Consider the following 16450-nt stretch of genomic DNA (forward strand, 5'->3'; position numbering starts at 1 on the left):
GCTGATTTTTATTTTATGCAGCTGTTAAGTTCTCTGCAAGTGAGCGGAACAAGTCACACATGCTTTATGCAAAGGAGTCAGAGTAACACAGAGCCATTGCCCAGCACTAGATGGGGCCCTAAGTTTACCTGGGGAACGCCATTAATTTTTCCAAGATCCACATAGTCAGTTACCTTTTCGACTAACTCACTCATCTTACTGTACTTTCTACCAGGACAATTCTGGTAAGCTTTTCTCAACTTTGGCTTGCCAGACTGGGTCACAAGCTGATCAGCAGGGCTGTATCGCTTCGAAGTCAGCTTCCTCTGCTTGACTTTTCCTGTTGTTTCCACTGGGTTTTCGGACTTGGGGTTTCTTTCATTAGTGTTTGCAAAAAAATAGTCACTGAAAGTAGCAGATTTCTGCCCAAAAATCTTCTGCACAAAAGTTTCAGCATTCTCTAACCGTACACCAACCTAGGGGAAAGCATACGGCATTGAAATGCCTGACAATGAGGATGCATAAGCCACATCCAGGTCTATAGGCAGAAATTTAAAAAATACATCCAGATGCAACCTTTAGTTTTTTGTACAGATTTGCCATACAAGATCACAGTGGTCTACAAAGTCTAGTATCCTACCTAATGCAGCATCATATTTCAGTATTAAATCTTTCCAGTAAAAACTCTTCAGTTTGTTGATTATGTGAAGCTCTGTACAAAATAAAAATCCTTTTTTATTCAGATACTGGTTCATTTACACCATGATGGGACAGTTAGAGCTACTGATATTTTAGCATGTTACAATCAGTATTTTGGTTGGAAAACAATAGTACAGCCTTTTAATGCTCCTGAAATAAGATTACGTTTGGCAGTTTGACTAAAATAGTATTACTAACACATGTAAATCCAGGATATGTAACACTGAAAAACATATTTTGTTCCCTTGCAAGCTTAAACTTGACATCTGAAGGCTACATTAATTCTTTCCTCCACATACACATTTTTATCTGCAATAGAGTCCATATGCCAAACACTGCTTTCTCTTGGAGGCACAGTAGAGGCACAAGTAAAGATGATGAGACTGCAGGCAGGCCATTTAAATATCCCAGGCACTGGATGCTCAACGGGACTAAAACAGTGACCTCAGTTAGGAATACACAACTCTATCTACTGTATTAAAGGAATGGTGTACCCAAGCCCATCTATTTTCCACTGTAAGTCAACCAAAGGAATCTTACTATCCTAAACAGGAGCTAGACCAACAGTCTCAGAAAGCTTTGACTTTTATCTTTCATGTGAATCAACAAGAGCTAAATATAACTCACTTGGCTAGTGTATGGTACTATCAGAGTGAAAGTGGTTTTATTATGACTAGGTCTAACACACAAAGGAGAAACAGTCTGAGGCAACTTTGCTGCAGCAGTGAAAAGCATACCTTGCTAAAGAAACTGTAATGGGAAAATAGAAAATATTTCTTTTTACTTCAAAACACTAAGTGTCCCTTGAGAAGGAGGATGGAAAAAAAATAATACATAAACTTGCCTCCAGTAGATTTACAGCCTGCCCCATAAGGTGAACAGTCAAATTTGTCATGACTGATCGTGGTAGAAAAGATGCAGGAGAAAAGACCACCGATGCTTCCATATTTGCACCTGCACCAGCTGCAATAGAAAATATCAGATGTCTGTCATTTGGAGACAGCTATTCTCATATACTTTGCAAATCTCATCGTTCTTTGGGAAACTGCAACTCTGCTCATTGAGATAGTGAATAAAACATTGTCAACAGTTGAAATTATTTAACATTTTAGTATTGCAAAGACTTTAATGGACATTACCAAAAGCCTCTTATCTGACTAACACTAAAAGAAGAGCATTTACCATACATATCGTACACAACTGCACTAGAATAGATGGACAGAATGTTACTCTGAAAAATACTATCTAGCATTTTTGCTAAAAACAAATTATGAACAGGTAGTAAAACAGGAAGGAATGAGTCTGAATCTTTTCTTATACCAAGGAAAGCACATGAATCAGGAGTAAAAAAACCCTACATCCCAATCCCCTGATGCTGCAAAGGAAACTCACGAAGGAAGGAGTCAAAAGTTGATGTTCACAAAAGTCATGTCAAAAGTTCATTGGTTCTTATTCTCCTCTCTCACGAAAGGCAAATTTACATGGTATCTGGCTTGCTGGAATTACATTTGATAGATTCCAATTAAGGTCAGAGAAGAATCAAGCCTCCATATGCATATCTGGGTACTACTAAGTTATAAAATTAAAATTCTCTGGGGCAAGATGTAAAAGACCAGAAAAGCCACATGGGATTTTAATAATCCATATGCTACAAAGCATTAAGTTCTAAAAGACCACATACCTGAGTGGAACGTGACATCCGAGTATGAGGAGTATTTCCATGTCTCTCGGTCAAAATCTCTGCTAAGGATTTCATCAGGAATAGAATCTCTAAGGTGCTCTTTCAGTGGATCATCTGTCTCCAGGAGCTGAGAGAGATGACTCCACACAAAGGAGCCCACTTAAATTAAACGAAGAAAAGCATATGGAAATTAGAGAAAAAAAAAAGTTTTAAAAACTGATACAGGCAACCTTTTTATTTATTTATTTATACCAGAATTAACCCTAAACCATTCCCCTGACCCAAAAGAATTAATGCTTTTTCAGCACCAATTAAAATCAGTCTGATGCATCTATCTTTACTGTAGTCAGCTTATTTAAATACTGTCTTCTTCTTTCCAACATGACATGAGGGGTCATTCACTCCCTAGTTGCATTTGCACCTCTCAGATAACCTAGGCAGGCAAGGTTAACCTGGTTATTTACTGTTTGAAAAGGATTTTCTATACTAAATTCAAAGAAAATTTTTTTTTTTAAAAAAAAGACATGACTAATAGAGACATTAGAAGCAGGCTGTGCAGCTCAAATATTATTGGACTGTTTCTGTTCCCTCTTAGGAGAACAGATGCAAAAGAATCATTTAAAAGATGATTTTAAACTTTAACTTTGGCAGCATCACTCATTTTGTTCTTGAAAAATCACTGACCCAGTGTACTGAAACATTAAAAAAAATAATTTAAGTCTGGGATAGCCAGAAAGCACATGAAAATCTTAAAATAACAGTTAACAACTATAAACAGGAATAAACAAAGCCTTTTAAAGGTAAGCATTAAGCAACTTTGAATGTAGAGAGGCATATATACATATACACACACACAGAGCTCTGAGCAACCTGGTTTAGCGGGAGGTGTCCCTGCCCATAGCAGGGGGTTGGAACTAGGTGATCTTTACGGTCTCTTCCAATCCAAACCATTCTACAAGCCTATGATTAAATCAGATACCCTGCATGAACACTGGCAAAAACACTGCAGAATTTGTAAGAGAAAACTGGCAATAAAGTTTCCATTTACATACAACAAACAAATCATTCCAATACAAAAAAAATCTTCCTATACTGTGCAATGTACATTTCCAAATGCACTTCAAAAGAAAAAAAAAAAAAGCACATACAGTTAAACAGTTGTGATTCAGAATTAATATTTCTGCATTACACTGTGCTGATTCATGGTTTGGCCATGTACGCACTGCGTTGTGGGGGGCAAACATTTTCCATGTGTTGTTCTGGAGCCTGGTTCTTACAAAAGGCGCTTTTTTCTCCTGAAGGTAAAAGATATTAGGCTCCAGCACCAGTTCAATGCACTGACACTGAACACTGATACAACTGCATTTTTCACAATACAACTTCTTTTTTTCATATTTCTTTTTCTGAATGTGGCAACTAAAAACTACTATGAGCTCTATGCCTTCAAAAGCACTTGTTACTCAAAAGTCTATTATATGAATCGTTAAGGTGTTACATCAACTGAAGACAAAGGAAGAAAATTAACAAAATTAATGAGTACTGCAATAAACTGTTTAAAACATACAACATTTTGCATGGACTACTAGAGTTCTCTCATAAATCCATTTCTTTTTTCTGCATGGAGCAACATGGAGGAGAGTCACCGGGGTACACCTTCACAGTATTTTGCAGGCTGATGCAATTTCTCTCTGTATGAACTCTAAGCAGAAGGGAACAAGCCCCCTCCAAACCACAAGCCACATCATCAGGTGAACACAATGCTTAGCCTGAACTCATAATCGCTGCAGGATATACTGGTTTGGACATAACATCCTGATAAAATGGATACATGGCTTCACGTTCAGAACTGGCTATGATCCAGACACATCAGACTGCAGACAGAGCCTGCTTTCATCTGCCTGCAAACGATCTTCTTGATACCCTTTTCATGTTTGCTTCCTCTTGACAGATTTAAAAGCAAAGGATTAGTCTAGATGCATACTTTGTTGAATGTGGTGAAACCATTTAGAAAAAAACCCTCATTCACCCAAAATATGGGATCAGCTTAAACATCTGTGTGCTTCGGTAATAAAGCGCTGATAGGATTCTATACTTTTATAGAACCTACAGTTCCATTTCATACTACCCCAAAACAGCTTCTCATTCAGATAAGCTACTTAAATGACTATTTTTAAACAGAGTCTAGAAGATTTTCTGCTTTGTGTCAGTTCTCAATTCAGTCTCTCCTATCAGTACTCTGGCTCAGATCGGACAATAATTGATTGTGGAACCACAAAATCAGGAAGCATAAATCAAAAAAAATTATCAATAATTAAGGCATATTTATGCTAACCTTTTCGCCAAATGACTGCTACACTGACAGTCAGCTCTTATACATTTGGATATACAATTAACAACCCTCACAAAGTTCTTTTCACAACATTCCTAACACAACATGTCCCAGCTCCCATATTTTGGTTCTCCCTTGTGTTATAAACAGTTTCTTGATGCCATTTTTTTGCCACTAGATCCACAGCTCTCAAACTGTGATCCTTAGAGGACTTTAAGTTGACTTGAAGAATCACTTCTGGCACAGTGATGAAGTACCTCCCACTAAGCCTTGACGCTAAAGTGCAGGAAGCCTTAAAGTTCCTAGGTATCTTAAATCATCTAAATGAAAATCAATAAGCCTTTCTTTGCAGTCTTCAGATCTGCTTAGTTTCTGCCTAATGCTATCTTTAAAATACTGTGATCAATATCAAACCATATCAAAACTGATGTAAAAAACTGCAAAAGAGGACAGTACCAAAGAAAAACCATGGTAGCGAGTCCTTATGATAAATATTTGTATTACATCACATAAATCATAAATGTGGAATTTAGAAGCATTAGAAAGGTAATTAAGAAATCATTTACTTCATACCTGCCGCTTGCAATATTTTTTATGCCATTTGCTTCTTTCTCAACCTAATGAAATATAATTCGCAGTTACCCATTTGTAGGTCAAATGCACTGAACAGCAGAGACGTTACATGCATCTCTTCCTCAAGAGCATTCAGTTAATGAAATGTTGCCAGTAGGGAGAACTAATTCTGTGAAGAGTCACTCCTTACTGACCATTGCTAAAATGACAGTATCACAATTCCAATACAAAATGTGGCAATCATACAAACAATCTTTTAAAAACAACCTCCAAAGTATTAAGATTAAATAAAAATTAAGGCAGATTGGAACCCTTACGCCTGTAACATAAATGTTACATTGAAGTATCATTTAGGAATGTGTAAGACTTCAGTAGCTGCTTGGCTTACCTTGACTGGATGTTTCTTTCAGCAAAGTCTTTTTTACTTGTTCAAATAACTCGTCATGTGGACATTTCATTGCGATGTAATAAGCAGCAATCCTTATTTCCACATCTTCGCCAGTTGCTTGGTACAGCTGAACTAATATAGTATTCTAAGAGAAAAAGATAAAAATATAACCAAAAAAGAAAAAGACAATTATTATTTACTCCCCTAAAAGACCTTATGTATGCGCTTTCAGTGCATGAGTTTTTCTTTCTGAAAGAGATAGCTATTGCTTTACACTTGACAAAGTCACTTCATGCAACATGCATACAAATGTATGCACATATTCTCTATTCTACCTTATCCACAAATTTCCAGAACAAACTGTCATTATGACCTGAATTCTGTACTGATTAATTTATTCAGGACCATCTGCAACACAGAGCCTCACTTTCTAGTGCTCCTGTTAATGATGGTTTTATTTGACCACAGGGGAGAGTTGTTCTATTGTATTTCACACATGCCACAGCTAATGCACAGACAACAATGGCTATGTTTTTGTTAACAGGCTATTACAATCATTACTTCTGGTCTCAATCAAAGGGTAGGACTGTAACAAATTTATTCTCTTCAATACTTCCTGGGGAATCAACACGTATGAGTTGTTTGGTGAACTGCTAGGGATTAAGATGTTGGTGACATACTAATAACATTTCTATTAGCATCTAACACCCCCAGTCCACCCACAGGGTGTCAGTTTAGCAGTTCATTTGCTAGACAATGATGGGGTGTATGACAACAACTGGACTTCATACTTTCAACAGGTTCAAGGAGCAACACCAAGCTTCATAACTACAGAATGAACAGATTACACCAAATCATGCTGCGATTAAACATTAAAAAGCAAAAGAAGATGCTTCTTCAAGTGCAAGTCCATGTGGAACCTCTTGTTCTTCCACAGCAGCACTGCCAGCTTTTCCGAGGCTAGCAATCCTGGCTTTGCTATTCTTTTTAGTATCAAATTATGTGAGATAAATAAGTTTTGTGTTTTGTTCTATTAAGCCATTAACAAAATGTTCTAACTGTGACGTCACAACAATTTCTCACATTAATACGCAGCATCTCACAGAATGATACAGTGAAACAGATGACAGGGAAAATCACGTACTGTGGGGTTTCAGCCATAATCCACACAGACGTAAGCCACCCAACTGAAGTAACTGTTTAAGAAGACATTAACATTACCTCAGTCACTGGTGTCTTACTTCAAATATAGCAAAGCATATTATAGGTCCATTCATGAGGGTGGTCCTGCTAAGCTCTCCAGCAGGAGAGGAGCTCTGCTGAAGACACGTTTACACTTGTTCCTTTATTTGCTTGCACATTTTATAACTATTCCAGAAAGTCAAAACTCTGGGACGGTGCCAGAAAGCCATCAGTCATCACCTGCTGGCAATAAATCACTTACCCTGACAGAACAGGGAATGCGCCTGAAAGCCTGGATAGCGGCTAGACGAATTTCGATCGGATTACTTTTCAGGGAAGCACACAAGCTCAAAACAGGAACTAACGAAGCTGCTGCCAGTCCTGCATTTCCAATGGCTTTTAACACCAGTTGCATCTGTAAATACAAAGCAAGGCAGAATAAAAAATTCTCCACATGTCAGCTGTACATGAAATTTTATTGCATTAATATTTTCTGTGCAAAATTCTCTGTTTACAATGATCCCTGATCATTTTGGGGGGGTTACTGCAGCCCCTAGTGTACCAGCTGTACTATGGCTTCAGCATGAGAATATACTATGGCTTCAGACTCACATGAATACAGATGGCTGGTTTAATGCTATATAGCACTTCTAAGTAAAATCTGGCTTATACCTGGTGGAATACAAAACATTCAAAAGAAACTGTGTCGCAATGTAATAGCAGGTCATGGATTTATTGTACAGTAGAAGTTTTTCAAGTACTTTAGTATTTTGACCCTTTTGTTCACAGATGTTTAGCCATTTTAGAGCATGTTACTGCTGGCAATAAATAAAATTTTAATAACAAGTTCTGTATTAAAGTTTAGAGCCCAGGGACATCAATGCATTGTGGTGCCTGACGCCCCTTTTACGGACAGTCCTCTAGAAACAACTATACTGAAGCCAGCACAGTTAAAATGTTAAAAAACCTTCCATAACTGTTTGGGTCAAAGACTTCCATTCACTGTTGGTTCCAGATATCAGGTGGGAGGTCTCTCCTATTCTGCTCTGCATACTCAGTGAAGTTGTCATAGTCAAAGATATCTCCCACACACATCTGCACACTCACTCACTGCAACATGCTGCTGAGTTTCAAGCGGCAGCTCCTCAGTCATCAGACAACCGTGTTTCAGCAGTAAGTTACAGAAGTTTTCAAGAAGCTATTCAGACTTGGGTAGCCTTTCTCAGCGTGATCCTCTTCATCAGTTCCCTGTTTTGATTTACTAATCTCTTGGCTAACTTTAATCAGATTTGTTGGAAGAAAAAAGGAGTTAAAAAAGCGCAAAATTTTCATTAAAACAGGCAATATGGTAGGTGTACCGATTTTGCCTGGGATAGAGTTAATTTTCTTCATAGCAGCCTGTATGGTGCTGTGTTTTAGATCTGTGACCAAAACACTGTTGATAACTCAACAGAGTTTTAACTGTTGCTTAGCGGTGTTTGCACAGAGTCAAGGCTTTCTCTTTTCCTTACCCCACCTGCCCAGGGAGTAGGCTGGGTGTGGGCAAGAGGCTGAGAGAGGACACTACCAGGACTGCTGACCTGAATTTACCAAAGAAATATTCCAAACAATATGGCATTCTCAGCAATAAAACTGTGTGTGTGGAGGGAGTGGGGGTGATTCCAAGGTATGGTATCCAGGGCTCAGGAATTGGCTGGGTACCAGTGTATTAGTGGCGAGCAATTCCTTTTGCATCACTTTGGGGTTTTGCTGCGTGGGCTTTGGGTTGGGACCGGGGTGGGGTGGGGTGTCCTTCACTTACTAAACTGTCTTTATATTTTTTCTCAGCTTTGCCCTTCCGATTCTCTCCCCTGTTCCACTGTAGGGGGAGTAAGTGAGTGGCTGCGTGGCGATTAGCTGCCTACCAGGGTTAATCCACCACAGTAGGGCCAAGAAATTAGAGCCCTTCCCCACAGAGAAAGATTGCAATATAAACTGAACAGACATTTGCTTCATTTGGTCAACTGCTAGCAAACTGGCATGTATAGGCATCCAGTCCAGCAGCACAATCCTAGCTTGAAACCACCTGTGTGGCACTCTCCTCACCCAGCTGGCAGCAACGGATGTAAGTGGAAGCAGGGAGAGAGCAGATGCTCAAGCAACCATACCAACCCCACCGATAATCAGTTAGCAACACTGAAATCAAAGCTTCTCTTGAAAATCCCACTCCGCATCCATTTTTGGGAATTTAAATGGCTGTTTTGATTTTCTGAAATACTTCTAAGAGCTCAATAGAGACCAGTGAGGCACCTCTGAGAGACTCGAGACCACTCAACACCAGTGCAGTGATGCTTCTTTCCAATGGACAGCACAGACTTTAAAAGACACATTATCTACTGCAATTTTGTCTAATGAGAGTAATGCATCCCCAAACCATGCAAAATCTCAATTCTAACAAAATTAACTAGGTAATTTCATACAACACACAGTAAGAAACTGAAAACACACAGAGAAACTACGATTCTATGGCTAACATGAAGACAAAAGAGTTCAGCAAAGGAATGTCTTCCGTTTTTTTTAATCAAAATTTTGTTCAAGGCTCCCAATACATAAAATCTGTTTTTTTAAGTTATTCCTTCAATAAATGGGGTAAGAATTAAAAGTGAACAGACTGCTCACACTGCATGAAAAAAAATACAAATCCTGTGTGTTTAGCTTGCACACTGGAAAATTAAAGAGACACAAATATATGAGATAAGACTTAGCTCTTGGGCTCTTACTGTTATCTAATACGCTGTCATCAGTATGTCTGTTTTCTACGCATGATAAGGAAGAATCAATTGTTTAAATACATCACCAAAGAGAAGATATAAAGATATTTCTTCAGCAGCAAATGTCAATTAAAGATAAAAAGCCCCAGAACTGTGACACGAATAACTCCTAACTCAAGATCACACAAAGCAGCTAAGAACAATTTTCCACTCCTGTTAGTCTCCCAATATCATGACTGATTTACAGCCTGAAACACTGTAACTCAGCAGATCTTATTAGCCAGCAATAACACAGCTAACACTATCTGCAAATGAATTTGAATCAACACAGAAATAAGAAACTTTCATCAACATGTCATTTCACTGGGGAGTGATGGGTGTTCTTCATACTCATCGACACTAAAAAGCCTGCTTCATCAGAAGGCCCGAGATTTTCCCTTTTTTAAATACACAGGAACACCCATGCTGATAGGTTTTACTTGTTGGACTACAAAATTTTATCTGCCCATCCTACCAAAGAATATTCATTTACAAAGCTTGTATTCATGGCTTTCTGGAAATCCACTGAATACCACTGTCATCAAACAAGTTCTAGATCATAAAGGGAACAGCAAAGTAAAGCATAGTGTCATATACTTCTGTACAAATGATACCTCACTGAGTTGTTCTGAATCTTGCACGGTACAGTTTCCTCCCAAAAATTTTCCAAGAGTCCTCATCACACTCTGCACAGCAGGTACACCATCACAGGAGTTGTAAGATGAACAAAACCTGTGTAAGAGAGTAGTTACTCCAAAGAAGCAGCTCCGACTTGCTCCTGGTGACTTCAGCAAAGGCTGTAAACAAGCACAAAAAGAACAGGGTGTTTCAGAAAAGTCATTCTCACAATTACAGTAACATGCTGTTGTGGTTTAACCCCAGCCGGCAACTAAGCACCACAGAGCCACTTGCTCACTCCCTCCCTCCCTGGTGGAATAGGGAGGATAATTGGAAAAAGGTAAAATCTGTGGGTTGAGATAAGAATAGTTTAATAATTGAAATAATAACAACAAAAATAACAGTAATAATTGTAATGGAGAGGGAGAGAGAGGAGTAAAACCCAAGGGGAAAAAAACCCACAAATGATGCACAATGAAATTGCTCACCACCCGGTGACTGATGCCTGGCCAGTCCCTAAGCAGTGATCAGCAGCTCCTGACCAACCCCCCTCAGTTTATATACTGAGCATGACATTCCACAGTATGAAATGTCCCTTTGGCTAGTTCGGGTCAGTTGTCCTGGCCCTGCTCCCTCCTGGCTTCTCGTGCACCTGCTCACTGGCACAGCATGAGAAACTTGAAAAGTTCGTGATTTAGAGTAAGCATTACTTAGCAACAACTAAAACATCGGGGTGTTATCAACATTATTCTCATACTAAATCCAAAACACGGAATAAAATTAACTCTATCCCAGCTGAAACCAGAACTCACATCATAGAAAATAAATGTATCAAAATATTTACATACTCAAATTCAATCTCAACAATATGTGTTTTCAAACAGCCCTTAAAGGATTTAAACAAGCAAATAAAAAAGGACAACCCTGCAAAGATATAGCAGAAAATTCTTCCACCTTCACATGCGGGCTAAATTAGTGTCAATGTGACCTAGACTTCTGTTCTCATGAGAAATCACACCCTGCATGCTTAGGAAGGAGTGTGAGCACAAACTTAAACTATTTTCCAGGACCCTCAAAACAGTAAAACCCTCACCAGTACACAGTTTCTCTATGTTTCACTTCAATACTTAGCAAAAAGCACTGACAGCTCAGTAAGTCCCAGGCAGTTTACTGATTTTTAGAATGAATTTAGTTTTTCTGTCCCATAAACCTGCAAATTCCAAATTTCTGTATCCTCTGAAGCAAGCCTGTTACTATTGAAAATCCCACCACTTCAACCAAAGTGAATTTGTGAAGCCCAAATGAACTCAAGATTAATTCTTTCATGCAGATGCTGTGGAAAACCTGTTCACACAGAGCTGTTTTTTGTAATCCTGGTCAGAACCTGTATGATTGGGAACAGCAGGTTGTGATATACCCTGCAAGATTCTCCACAGCTGATCAAGGGTTCATTAGCACACAAGCCAAATGGGCATAACATTTTATTTAATTACAAAATATTCTTAATGGCTTATTTAAGCTAGAAGACTATCTATGATTTTACCACTTGCAGCTTCACAAAACAACATAGCAAGTTCAACTTCAGACTCTAAAAGCATGACAGATTACTGTATAAACCCAGCAGAATAACAGATCTTTAAAGGAAAGATATACCATGAAATGGAGCCAGTATTATTCTGCATACAATTAACTTAGTTAAGCAAAAATGTCAAAAACTGCAACAGCACTGCATATACAAAGGATTGAAATGTCTCCAGGTGCTAAATACAATGCTTGCAATGGACCAAAGTGGAGAATAAATCTCTCTATCCAAAGCAGGGAGTAGCTGCATCATTCTCCTCACACTGACCTGACCTTGAACCTCAAAACTAATTAGCTCAAACCAGTCTCTGGAGTCTACAGGGTAGTTTGCCCTTCTTATTTTTTTTAAGGCTACAAACACAAATCAAGCTCCAGTGACCAAACATGACTGCATCTTCTTTGGGAATCAAGATTAAAACAGCCAGTAGTTTCACCACCAAAATTAACTGAACAGATAAGAGTTTTGTATAAATCTGTGAAAAAGACTTACTGTAAAATACAAAAATTACGAGCCAGCTAGATTAATGATAAATTAAAAAAGAAAAGACAACATCCACTCACAGCAAGAGATTCGATCATGCCTGCGGTGGGTTTAGGAATGAATGAAAATGACCAGAAGAAATATTCCACTTTGTCTTCCTCAACTTCTCCAGAAGCTATAACTTCTTTCATTAGGACAACACACGCCTCTGTAGCACAAGATGGGAGAGCATCTACTAGCGGCTGCCTGTAACACAAGAAAAAAGTACAGCAAATCTAAAATTACCAAAATACTTAAGAATCAAAGAACAAACACATTGAGGTTAGGCTTCTTTCAGAGTAAACAGAACTCCACTGACTTAGCAAATGCCAGATTCCATAGAAACCTATGTTATCCTTTGGTTTAGTGACCTTACAGAAATATGCCTTAGTCAAGATGTGATGAAGTGTATTGTGTTTCAAGAACTGTATGTAACCCAGCTTTTAAGAAAATATGCAGTTGCTTTCTCTGAAAATTATGCAAAAAACATATCCCAAGTTTGACTTCTAAAGACTGAGGTACCTTGAAGCACTGCTTTTTTATTAAAGTGGGCTTTTTGTTTCATTTCACCAATAAAACCCAAAAATATTTAAACTGAATTGACTAGCTTTTACTTCCTGTGCTTTTTTAGACCTTACCTAAGTGGAAAGGTTACACCAGCATGACGGCCAATACACATTTCAGCTCTCGAGTCCCTCTGCAAATATTCTGTACCTAGCTCCTATACTAATGGATGGACACTTTTGCATTAACTTGGTCGCAGTTACACTAAACTGGGCCAAAAAGCCCTCGTGTTAGAGTAAGAGAGTAGTCTGCATGGGATTCTTTTTAGATCCTAAAGTTAGTAACGTTGTCCTGAGTAGAATTAAAGTTAATATAGAAAGAGGCAGAGTAGTTTACTTTCTGATATTGAAGAATATTAGCATGATTATTTGTCAAAAGGTGAGAATAAACCTAAGCCAAAACAAAGTTTGCCCCTTTTGCATGATGTAAAGTTCAACATATTGTCACAAACATAAAACTGGCACTAATTTCAAACAGGCTGATGACATTTTGCACTAAAACCAAGTAAAAAACAATTTTCTTTGTTTGCCCTTTTCAGAATACTGATTTTGGAGGGAGAAAAATTTGATTTTAATAACACTGGATTAGTATTTCAGAAAGTCTCATTGGATCAGAACTATTCCTGACTGCAGAGGAGTGGAGACCTTGAACTTCAAAGCTACAGTTCAATGATCAGTATAAAACATCCTGAGATGAGGCTGCTACTGAAAGATGTGGCTCCACCACGTCCATACTCCCAGCCTAATGTCTGTTGTCTCTCCTCCATGAGTACTAAAGGACACTGAAGGTACAGATCCAGGCAAGCCTTTTCATAACAAATGGCAGTAGACAATTAAAACCAGCAGCACTGATTTCCACTTAAGTAACGACTCTAGTTTCCTCTTCACACTGTTCCTGAAACAGGAAGTCTGCAGGAACAGGCCAGTCTGTTTTGTACACAACATTCATTCAGTAAGGACATCCTCCTATCACATAAAAAAGATCTGCACTACATATTCTTCCTTGAAAGCGCTCAAAATTTAAATCCAACATTTGGGCATGGATTTAAAACATTAATCTACTTTAAATATTTACAAAATATTTATTTTCTATATGGGGGGGTGGGGGTTAAATGCTATTACTAAAAGGGCCTTACCAGTTGTCTCTGCATTTAAACGAAGATCTTTGCCACAGCACTTTTAAGGCCTCAAGAGAAAGATGTCGAAGCTCAAACACAAGAGTCATGAAAAGGTCTGCAGTCTGTAAGAGAGCACAACAACAGAAGTGTGGAAACCAGCTTCAGAGAACAGAGCACAACAGACTGTGGGTTATACCAATACTGCTGTTGATTTACAAGGCAACCTGAGAGTAAAACCTCCTCTCTACCCTGTGGCCCTATCTTCCTTCCCTCCCTTGCTTTTCTCTTCAGGCTGCAAACATAAGGAGAAGGGGTTTCATTTATGATGTCAGTCAGTCCCTCAAGCAACAGTGCGCAATGACCACTACACACACCACTAGCATACAAATGAATAATGAACCAAAATGCAGCACTACGGTTACAATCCAGAGAGGAAGGTCATAATCTTCTCTGAGTTTGTACAGCAAGATCCTGATTTATGGCCAGAACTGCTGACATAGCCTTAACACAAAATAAAACAACAGTCAAGCTAACTTTGTGTTAATATTAAGTTTATGAGAAAGATCATTTAACTGAGGTTTGGACACTGCTTAAAAGTTTTGCCCAATTACCTCTGATGCTGTGTGAAAACATTCCATCTTACTGCGGAAAAGCCCAGGCATAACTGCTTTTACCTCTGCAGGCAGCACAGGATCAGTTAAAAGTGTGGCAGCAGACGAGCTGTCCTCCCTGGCTAAGCTGAACCGCTACAGCTACAACACACAGCAGCTATTTTACCTACAGTACATAACCATACACACTTTTCAGTGTAAACAAATTCTAGCCCTTCATTCGTAAGCCGCTCCTTGCTCTTGTGCGAAAAAATGAAAAACCTAAGTATTTCAGTCTAGCTGTACAGTTGAAGCTGAACAGTTCTGTTTAACAATTTATTTGTGTGTGGCTGAAAGAAATTATGAGCAATTCAGAGCTGACCCATGCTTTTCTATTAAGTGAAGAAGCTACCTGTAACAGACTTTACATCTTAAAAAAGCCACTACTCCCACCTCCTACTTAACTTATATGGCATTATCAGCTTAAACAAGTATTTTTCGAAACTACTGTCTTGAGGTACTTTTGGATGTGTATTACATTGCCAGCAATAATTTTTATTTTCTAAAATGTGATGCTAGCAATCAAATTAATCAAATATTGAACTGAACACATTATCAAGATGACAGAAGCCTTTATTTTTATGGAATACAAACCTTTCAGTGTCATCCGGACTCAATCCAGGCCCTGTATTACCTACCCAACCTATCCTCTGGTGAGAAAAGAGGCTCTTTTCTCCTTTTTTCAGATTATTTTCATTTGCACATACACCCTTCATCACATTGTTATTCTGGCCTCAGTAGAAGCTTTTTGGAAAACAGTATTTTAAAGGCTAACTAGCATGTAGATGTGTTCCTCTGAGACCTGACCCAAATTTCAAGAAGGGAGATAGGTCTCATTACTTGAAAAATTAGCAGAATGTGAAGTACAATAGCGTGTATGCTCATTTTAACCTAACTTTATAACGTACAAATTTTAATTATGTTTGACGTCATACAGACTCATTTCAATCCTTTATTCACTTTAGATGTGAAAGGCTTAGACATCGAACTACTGCTCTGGTTCCAAAGAAAACATTTTTCTTTGTGCAAAAATCATACAAACAAAGTCTAATTCCACCAAGTCACACATCCAAAGGCCTGGGGAGAGACCTGCTTGGACCTCCTAACCTTCCTTCCAGAAGCAATGAAAAATTGGAATAACTCAGTGCCAGCATTTTATATTAAGTTAAGACTGAAAAGACATTTTAAGAAAAAAGCTATCTTTCCATAAGAAGATGGAGTAATTTGTTACCATGCTGTTTGATAGGCTGAGGGAATAATTTGTCAAAGCTAATACAAACATTGTTTGGTTTTGTTCTTTTGGGACTTCTTTCCTTTTTAGCAATAGTATATTAATTTAATCAAATTGGAATTTATTCTTATAATGAGGCTTACCTAGGTATGAATTCCAATAACATTTATAATTCCATAGCTAAAATTCAGTTAGATCCACATGTATTCCATTCCATTCTGTTCCATTCCATCCCATCCCATCGTTACATTTAAGGTCTATTTTAAAAAGAAATTACCAAACCCAGTGAAACACATTACATTTCATGGTCTATGAAATATTCATAGAATTGTATTTGTTCTTCAAAAGCATTTTTTGTGCCTTGTGTGCATTTTTACACACATGCAAATACACTACGGGAATCATGATTAAGGGAGCTGGGGAGCCTCACAGATGTCATCACAATGAGCCACCTGAGCTCATCAGCTGGAGGCCACAGCGCAGCTCAAGATAAAATTTCCAGACTGATGTATTTCCAGGTGATATAATTTTAGACTGTAGACTGACTTC

The 16450-nt window shown here is 38.3% G+C and overlaps 1 protein-coding gene across 6 annotated transcripts in view; it reads right to left on the minus strand.

Annotated features, from left to right (window-relative positions):
• The window catches only part of LOC106631497 (uncharacterized), a 98376-nt gene that overhangs the window by 68453 nt on the left and 13473 nt on the right, over positions 1 to 16450 (minus strand). For 5 of the 6 annotated variants that reach the window (XR_003562270.2, XM_055706609.1, XM_027812863.2 and 2 more), the window contains exons 8-15: positions 14039 to 14142; positions 12381 to 12546; positions 10235 to 10417; positions 7094 to 7246; positions 5650 to 5794; positions 2360 to 2518; positions 1523 to 1641; positions 174 to 455 (exon numbers count right to left, since the gene is read on the minus strand). Coding sequence is in view for 4 of the 6 variants with exons in the window: in XM_055706609.1 (XP_055562584.1) it covers positions 174 to 455; positions 1523 to 1641; positions 2360 to 2518; positions 5650 to 5794; positions 7094 to 7246; positions 10235 to 10417; positions 12381 to 12546; positions 14039 to 14142 (1311 nt within the window). In the remaining 2 variants the exon portion in view is untranslated. Of the gene's footprint in view, positions 1 to 173; positions 456 to 1522; positions 1642 to 2359; positions 2519 to 5649; positions 5795 to 7093; positions 7247 to 10234; positions 10418 to 12380; positions 12547 to 14038; positions 14143 to 16450 lie in introns of those variants that run through there. The other variant, XM_027812867.2, reaches the window with a different exon arrangement.

The sequence above is a fragment of the Falco cherrug genome, chromosome 4 (assembly GCF_023634085.1).
Source record: "Falco cherrug isolate bFalChe1 chromosome 4, bFalChe1.pri, whole genome shotgun sequence".
Lineage (NCBI taxonomy): Eukaryota > Metazoa > Chordata > Aves > Falconiformes > Falconidae > Falco > Falco cherrug.